This window comes from Hordeum vulgare, chromosome 2H (genome assembly GCF_904849725.1).
Source record: "Hordeum vulgare subsp. vulgare chromosome 2H, MorexV3_pseudomolecules_assembly, whole genome shotgun sequence".
Classification (NCBI taxonomy): Eukaryota; Viridiplantae; Streptophyta; class Magnoliopsida; order Poales; family Poaceae; genus Hordeum; species Hordeum vulgare.
The window spans coordinates 136,771,777-136,780,587 of record NC_058519.1 but is presented as its reverse complement, the minus strand read 5'-3'; the positions used below and the strand labels follow the sequence as shown (position 1 = coordinate 136,780,587).

The following is an 8,811-nucleotide window of genomic DNA, read 5'->3' as shown; positions in this document are numbered from 1 at the left end:
ATGAAAAGATAAAATCGCAAACTCGCTGGAAGTCGCTTAGACGCCTGCCCCACGGTGGGCGCCAACTGTCGTGGGTATAAGTCTGACAGTAGAAGTATGGGGTACGAAAGTATATGGGCAGAGCCTTAGCTACGACGAGGATGTATGAGTTCAGGCCCCTCTACGGTGGAGGTAAAGGCCCTACGTCTCAGTGCTCTTGGAAGCTTTGTGTCGAGTGGATTATAGGATTACAGCAAGTGCCAACCCCCGTACCAGTGGTGAAGGGCGGCTTATATAGAGTGCACTGTCCTTCATAATGGCCCGGTGGACAAGGGTGGAATAGTGGCGAGTAAATGCTTACGTTACAGGTAACGTAAGCTTTAAATGCTAATAATGGTGTATGAAAACGTATGACCGTTGCCCTCCTGGGAGGTTACGATGTACAGAGTGGATTCCAGTCGGTACGTTCGATATGCTCCGAGTGGATCGTCGCCGACTGGATGATGGGGGCGTCCTTAGTTCAATCGGAACTGTCTAAGGGCCTTGTCTTCTATGAAGGGTAGTCCTTGGGTAGGACCTATAGGACAGACCTATGACCCTACCCTGGGACTATAACCCCATCAGACGCAAAGACCGTCCAACAAAAGCTCATGAGAGCAATTAGTTAGCGAGCGCTCCTTCGGGATCCTCCCAGCGATCGTTCCCACGAGCCGTCACTTGGCGTGTTTTTAGCCGCCATCACGTGTCGTGCTCTGAGTGTTTCCTTCGTATTTTCCTTCTTTTTTTCGCACGTGATTTCGGCTTTTTTAAGTGATTTTTTGAGTTCTTTTTCGCACGGTCGTGCCTCTCGAAAAGAGAAAAAACGCGTTTTCTGCTTTCTTTTTTTCGCGAGAGGCACGGTTTTGCTATCGCGAGCCTGTCTCCCGGAAAGAAAACAAATGTGCTTTTTGTTCTCTTTTTTTTCGTGAGAGGCACGATTTTTCTTTCGCGAGAGGCACGATTTTGCTATCGCGAGAGGAAATATTTTGCTCACTTTTAGTGGCACACCGTGCGTCTCAGAAAGAAAAAAAGTGTTTTCTGCTCACTTTTTTTCCCCGAGAGGCAAGATTTTGCTTCCACGAGAGGTACGGTTTTGCTGCTGCAGAGGCACGGCCGTGCCTCTCGAAAAGGCAAAAAACGCGTTTTCTGTTCTCTCTATTTTTCGCGAGAGGCACGATTTTGCTAACGCAAGAGGTACAGACGTGCCTCTCGAAAAGGAAAAAAAACGCGTTTTCTGCTCTCTTTTTTCCGCGAGACGCATGGTTTTGCTTCCGCGAGAGGCACGGTTTTGCTGTCGCGAGAGGCATGGCCGTGCCTCTCGGAAAGGGAAAAAACGCCTGTTTTTTCGTTTGATTTTTTTGTAAAAAAAAGTTTATCAAAACCTATCAACATGGGATCTGGTTTTGAAGATCTCGACGCGAGAAACTCAATGGTGAAAACAGTTCAAGATTTAAACGCACGGTTTAGAAGATGAAACGTTTTAAAAATACGGATCTAAAAGAAACTCACAGGTTACGATAAGCAACACACATATAATAGGCCACTTATCGCAATCTGAAAAGAAGTAATAGTTGAAAGGTATATTAGCTAATTTCGGAAACTCGAGGCGAGTCGTGAACCGGGCTGTGCCGTCCGGTGGTCGCCCACTTTGGCCCAGTTTGGCTTAAATCCTGCCCCCGTCTCTTTGCATCCCTTCCTATCAGTTTCCGAACCCCTCCTCTCATACCCGATGGCCGCTGCCACCCGTATTCCGCCTACCCTTCCCGAGTGCGACGACTACGACGGCGCCATCCTCCTGGACATGCGGTGCTACATGGCCGACCTTCACAACGCCACCACCGCATCGGGCGCCACGAGCAGAGGCCTGCCGATCCAGGTGACCTTCCGCAGCGCCCGCCCGCCGCTCCTCTCCTACTTGTGCGTCCACTGCCCCGGCCTGAACTTCCTCCGCACATCGCCCATGGTTGTCGCCACAGACGCCGACCTCGTGCTCTTCCGCATCCCCAGCAACATCAACGCGTCCTTTGATGCACAAGCTTGGGACTACTTCTTATACAGGCCGCGATCCCATCACCTGGATCTGCTCCCTAACCCGTACCCCGTGTCCTTCCGCGACTCTGAAACTGCCCTCCTCAGCCGCCAAGACGGCTCCTGGTACGCCGTCGCCGCCATCAGCAGTTGGCGCCCAGTGTACGAGGCTAACAGCAACTTGATCATCAGGTGGGATTTCTGCCTCCACCTGTACCGCTCCTCGGATTCAGAGGGGTGGATCACCATGCCCATGTCATTGGAGGAGCTTGTGAGGGACAAGCTTGTCCCGTTACCTGGCGATGTTGCGGAGGAAGTGCCGTACCACAAGACATCCAAGACGCTCACAATTGGCGGTGAGCGCGGTACAGTCGCCTGGGTAGACCTCTGGCGTGGCATCCTCTTCTGTGACGTGCTCGGGGAGCGACCAGTTTTTCAAGACATCCCACTACCCATGCCAGCAAGGGGAAACTGGGGTCGTCTCCTACGGCAGTGTGAGCCCAACTATATTCGGGATGTTGATATCAGTCGACACAAAGACACTATCAAGTACATTGAGATGGAAATCTGGCCAGAAAGAAAGGAGACGAAGGCCCCTGATAACTATTTGGATTGGGTGCGCTGTAAGTCAAACATCACCCAGGTCATCCCTGCTGGATGGAAGGCCAGAACATGGATCATGCCAATACCGGTTGGTTCATACACAGACTGGCAGCCTGACTATGAGGTTGAAGTCCAAGATATCACCATGGATACCAGCTGCGACCCGCATCAGAAGAACCTGCTGTCTAAGCTGACCGGCAGCAACACCATGCCAACATTGCAGAAATTTCCTATGGCATACCCCACCATAAGCATAGATGATGATATTGTCTACTTTGTTTACAGTAACAACCCAAGGCACGTGGAAAGATTTGAGTTGGTGATTGCTGTTGATCTAAGGAACAAAACCCTGCAAGGAGTAGCTGAGATTGATGTCCAGAAGTGCATTATCATGCCCGTCTTCTGCACCAGTGAGATCTGCAGATATTTGAGGAAGAGTACAGGTAACTAACTTTTGTGTCCTGTTACTTGCTGCATGTTTTTGCATGTGGCTAACTCAGGTAAAAATTAAGAAAGCGTAGCAAATACACCACCATATGACCAGATGTTTTTGTATCTAGAATGGAGCAGAATTTAGAAGTCATGTTTTTGACTTCTGATTCTTCTTTAGGGCCTGTTTGGAATGCAGGAATGAAAAACACAAGATTGCAAATAATGTAGGCATAGTGCAAAACATAGGAAGTGAAATCATGGGAAAACTACATGCACAATGTTTGGGTGAGCACCGGAAACTCGATGACTGAACTTCTTTCATTTTTTTCGGCTCCAACCACAGCTTTAACACATCGCATATCAGATAACTAGCTTTTTAATCGGTTACTCCTGCCAACTCTCTTAGTCAGAGAACCTCGCTGCAGCATCCACGTCAAAAAAGAGAGCTTGCACCGGATGTTACAATTCCTATGGTTTTCTGTCAAAAGCACAAACACAGGAAAGATCTACTTTCCCAAGAAACTGCCACTGTTGTTTTTTGTGTTCCAAGAATCAATTCCTTTCAAGGTTCCTTTGAAAATCCTTTGTACCGAACGGGGCCTTCATTTTCTCCAATGTTCAAAAGAATAACGTATAACTTGAGGACCAACTTATCCAGAATGGAGTAGAAGTATGTAGAAGTTGAATCTGAATTGCATTTACTACATACAACTTGGCAACTTATCTACTCCCTCCATTCCTAAATATAAGTCTTTCTAGAGATTTCAATATGAACTATATACGGAGCAAAATGAATGAACATACACTCTTGCTCGTCACAGTTCTTGCTCGTCACAAAGTACACAAAGTACAGCGGTGTCCTGTAATGCCACAGTTCTTGCTCGTCACAGGCTTCCGAGGCTGCTTTGGCACATTGCCCCTCTCTGGACATGTAGTCTTCTTATGTCCTGGAAGCTTGCATATGCTGCAGAATCTGGTTCGCTTACTCAATCCTTCGTATGGCGCCTTTTCTCTATTTGAGCAAGGCCGCCCCACGCTGCGTTTCTTACTTGGAGCTGCCATTCCGGTTAAGGCATCCCAATTCTCAGAACATGTCATGTTGTTCTCATTTGCAACTGTGCCCCCTTCGTTGTTTACGAAAGCAATGGCTTCTCCAACACTTTTTCGAGTTGATTCGGCAGCTATCCTATCCTCAATGCCGAGGCCATCCCTAGTTTCTGCCAACGGCACTGCCTCCATGATCAAATCCTTAATCCTGCCCAGAACAAGCTCATATGTCGAGACTGAAGAGTCCCCAATCCCGACAAGTTCCATGGCATGCAGGTACAGCGTCGAGCTGCGCCCTGTGAACGATTGATTCGCAGGCTGGTCCTTCTGAAAATGTGCAAGGTGTTGTGGCAAAATGTCCCTTGCATCTTTTGTTCACCTCTTAATGATGTGTCGCTTCGGGATTTCCTGTACGCCAACGTAGTCCATCACCTGTAACCATGAACAACAAGCATATGTGATTTGCAAGCAGGAGTGTTTTGTTTTCAAGTTTCAACATGAGTCAAACAACTGGACATTCCGAAAATGACCTTCAGAGCATGGCAGCATAACATCCCCATGTATGAGAACTGCCCACACTCACAGTCAAACCAATCACCATCATCTGATATGTTCACCTCGAATTCCACTTTACTCTATTTCTCACGTTTCTCGGCGTCGTTGTGCCTTGCGATGTATTTCTTCTTCCGCACAACTTCCTCTACCTGGTATGCCCCTCCTTCGAAGAGGTTCTTGTCAAATAGCTCAAACATCTTTCTTGTATAAATCTTACTTGCATGCCTCTCTATGGCAATATTTGTTCTCATCTCGGCCCCACTCTGTTGGAGCACGACAAAAGATATATGATGTCAGTTTTCTTTTTTGGATGAGACAAGCATGAAGAACAAGAATTAATTAATGAAATGGGGCTTACAATTCTCGTCCTTTTCTCCTGGTAGCTCTCATCTGATTCTCGGTCGAATTGAAGTCTCATGTACTGTCGCGCAAATACATGCACTGGGCTTGTTGGCGGCATGCAAATCTTCAACATATTGTTAGCACTCTCGCTCCGTTGTGTACTCGTCATCTTGGCGTTTGCCCACATATGACGAGACGTACCTCATAAATACCAGTCATGTAATTGTGGGACTTCAAATTGTGTTTCTCAATCAACTGGTCCCATGCAGTCTTGAACTCCTCCACACTTATCATGTGATTCACTATTAGTGTGGAACTCAGACATGAAGTGGCTATTGCTTGAGTACAGCGGACCAAGGCTCTCTTTTGCTTTCTTAAGAAATGCCACTTACACCATCTGTGTACAGTTCCAGGCAGCTCGCTCTCTATCGCTACTTCCACGACTCTTGCTTGATCTGCAAAAGACACACACGATGCGTGATTATATATTTGGTAGCTAATATGTCAAGTTGGGAACAAAAAATGGTAAACAGACTCGAGTACAGACCTGTAGTATTGTCTGAGGATGTTTACCACCCATCATGTTGACGAATTCAGAGAACACCCATTTGAAGCTATCGATTTGTTCATCACGCATCAGAACACCAGCAAGGATTACGCTTTAGAAGTGGTTGTTCACACCAACAAACAAACCAAAGGGCATGTCATATAGATTTGTCCGATATGTCGTGTCGAAGGTGATCACATCATCGAAAAACCTGTACGGCAGCTTGCTGCTGCCATTTGTCCACATGAGGTTCTTGATCCTGCTCTCATCATCACCCTTACTCGGTAAGTAAATTTTGGGTCATTCTGATGTATCTCCTTGAATACGGCTAGTGTCTTATTTACATCATCATCAGCCTGGTCTCGACTTATCCGGCCACAAAGGTTGCATAGTGTCTGCTTCATGAAAGGCACATTTTGGGTTGACCCAAAAAACCGCCAACTACGCTATACACCTTGTTGAGGTTCACATTGTTCGCCCTAAGCTGCTTGACCAAGTCCTTCGTGTACACGTCTATATGCTTATGCGATGGCTAGTGAACTTTCTCACCACAAGTGAGTGATAGAGAATGATTGTGGCTGAGATGATGCTCGGCAATGTACCATCCATTGTCTGCAGCTCTAAGCAGTCTGATCATGGCAGGGAATACACACCGGCAGGAACGGCTATTCTGCTGCTCAGGCTTCCCCTGCAGATTTTACGAATTTTTTGCTTGTGCCAGATATGGGGGAGAAAGGAAGTGCATTGACAGAAAAATGGTAAAAACAAACAATGTTTCTATGATGGGTAGTAAGTGATAACCGAGCAGCCACAAACGATCTCCTGCATGCATTTTGTCCGCTCAACATTCAGCCGGCTCTTCCCATACCGTATACCAAATCCGAGCTCCCAAGAATAGAGGTTATAGAAGTCATACGCTTCCCCAAGTGAGTCAAAACTCATCCCAATCTCTGGTCTCATAACATTGTCACGGGTTTTATCAGCGTACCACCGAACTGATTCTTCTAACGGAGTGACCCTGCCCGCACAGGGTGCCCTATCCCCGGAGGCACAGATCCAACTCTTAACCTGTATATTTTTATTGAAAAAGCATCACAACTTGATCTAAAGTTTTATTTTTTTCACTAATTATTTTCATGCATTTGTATACTAATAAAAACAAGTAATATGCACCTTCTGGTCCACCCTGGTGCCTCCGGGTTCACCTTCCATGTGGACTCAACATATCGAGTAGGCGACTGATTCTTACTGTCAGCCGAAACATTGTGACCAACAGCGCCACCAGCTTGTCCAACCAGAACCGCACATGACGAGTCTGCACGTGCTGATGTCGATGGTGTGAGAACCAATGAAATTAGTGGGTCTGGCTGCTCAACATCTGCAGTCACCTCTCTGACTGGCAACCTATGTCATTTTCAGCAAATCAAATTGTAGCCAGATGGTTTTACTGAGGACAAATTCAGATTATCCGAACAAACGTTCGTCGAAGTGTGTCGTGTGGGCTTGTCCCCATTATATGGCAGCACTGCTAATATGTATGAAAAAAATGCACGGATCTGTCTTGGCACGCTCTACTGGTTCACGAGCACACATGCTGAATGTGGTTATGGCCTTCATGACTTGCCAATGTGTATGCAAAATCAAAAGACGATAACCAAAAATAAGCAGAGTGCCACATGTCGTTGGAACACTAAGACTGATCACTATACTGTTTTGGTCATACGTACTACAGAAGATAACCTTGGATTGATACCCAATCCCCACCGCCCATGCGTACCTGCTGTTAAACACTCCTTCATCTGGATTCAGCCCTCCAATGGAATCAAAAGATCCAGTACGCTTCCGATTCCGGCCAATCGCCATCCTCAGCAGCGCTGCCGGATTGTCCAGCTGTAGTAGCCATCAGAATCAACGGCTCTGTCAGCAGCACATGGCAACAACACGGTCTTAACCCCACGCGCAGAATTAGCTGACGGAAGCGATACACAGCACGGGACGTCCCTGTAACCCCATTTTCAAAGGGTTGTGTAAAAAAACCAATTTGATGCTTTTTAACACATAGTACTATTCATCCTCCCGGACTATGAATTTGTTTTTTTATACAACTCGCATTTTAATATTTTTCATCTTGCATGCACATAACATCCTTGTTTACTTGCATATTTTTTCAGATTTTTTAAAATTAAAAAGTTTGAATTTTGCTTTGTTTTCAGAAAAAGGCCTCCAAGGAGGCCGGGAGCTAAACGGTGTTCTCTATTAACATAGACTAGAAACATATACTCCCTCCGTTCCATAATATAAGTCTTTTTAGAGATTTCACTAGAGGACTACATACGGATGTATATAGACATACTTTAGAGTGTAGATTCACTCATTTTGCTCCGTATGTAGTCCGCTAGTGAAATCGCTTAAAAGACTTATATTTAGGAACGGAGGGAGTATGTTGTTAGTTTAAGTTACTCCTCACTATGGATATTGTGATGCGAAAATAAAGAAGTTATTGCTTTTGATTATTTTTTATTAACATGTGCTATAACACTTGGATGCAGGCACACCAGAAGAGCTTAAAAGAAGTGAAAAGGAAGCTGTTAAGCCAACTCACAAAGAAGACTCTAAACCAACTGCGGTGCATGTGAAAGGAACTGGCCTACAGAAGGTGGCTTGTGAATAAGAGGGTACTGGATATTGTCGAGCTGCTAGATGCGACCTGGTGAGCAGATGCAGCACGCAGAAATTAGCGATCAAGGAGTCTGTTGAATTAATTTATGAAAATTATGCTAAAAATCGTTATCTGATTCAGGCCCGGTCCGGAGATTTGGGGGACCAAAAATCGTTATCTGATTCAGGCCCGGTCCGGAGATTTTGGGGTCCCGAGGCGAAATAAAATAGGAGACTTTATATAAACATCAAAATAATCGATATATGCCTATATAAAATTCATGTTTCAATAAACATTTAAACACATATGAAAATTACAATATAATGTAATTTATAAATATTGTCAAGGAAATAAATATAATACGCTTAGATGTAAAGTCACAAATTGTACTGTCATCTATGGAAAGAGAATCAGAGAATTCTTTATCTAAATTCTAGAGGTAACTTTGATTTGTGGGCACGGTGTAGTCTCCTTTCGATTGGAGGGCGGAATGGGGGATTGAACGTCTTCGTCCAGAATGGACGGGTCACTCAACATTGGTCGTAGGAGATCAAGCGTTGGTCGCTCGAGGTTGCACATG

At 45.6% G+C, this 8,811-nt stretch overlaps 1 protein-coding gene across 1 annotated transcript; it reads left to right on the top strand.

Moving 5' to 3' along the window:
- Positions 1 to 1,732: 1,732 nt before the first annotated feature.
- Positions 1,733 to 8,508, top strand: LOC123429794. Its single transcript, XM_045113784.1, has 2 exons — positions 1,733 to 3,092; positions 8,122 to 8,508. Exons 1-2 carry the CDS (start codon positions 1,748 to 1,750, stop codon positions 8,241 to 8,243), a joined length of 1,467 nt encoding a protein of 488 aa, XP_044969719.1. The 5' UTR covers positions 1,733 to 1,747; the 3' UTR covers positions 8,244 to 8,508.
- The last annotated feature ends 303 nt before the right edge of the window (positions 8,509 to 8,811 follow it).

Excerpts from the sequence above, each read along its gene's own strand:
- LOC123429794 (XM_045113784.1), top strand. The coding sequence starts at position 1,748 with ATGGCCGCTGCCACCCGTATTCCGCCTACCCTTCCCGAGTGCGACGAC. Across the intron at positions 3,093-8,121 it reads ATATTTGAGGAAGAGTACAG|GCACACCAGAAGAGCTTAAA; the intron begins GTAACTAACTTT and ends ACTTGGATGCAG.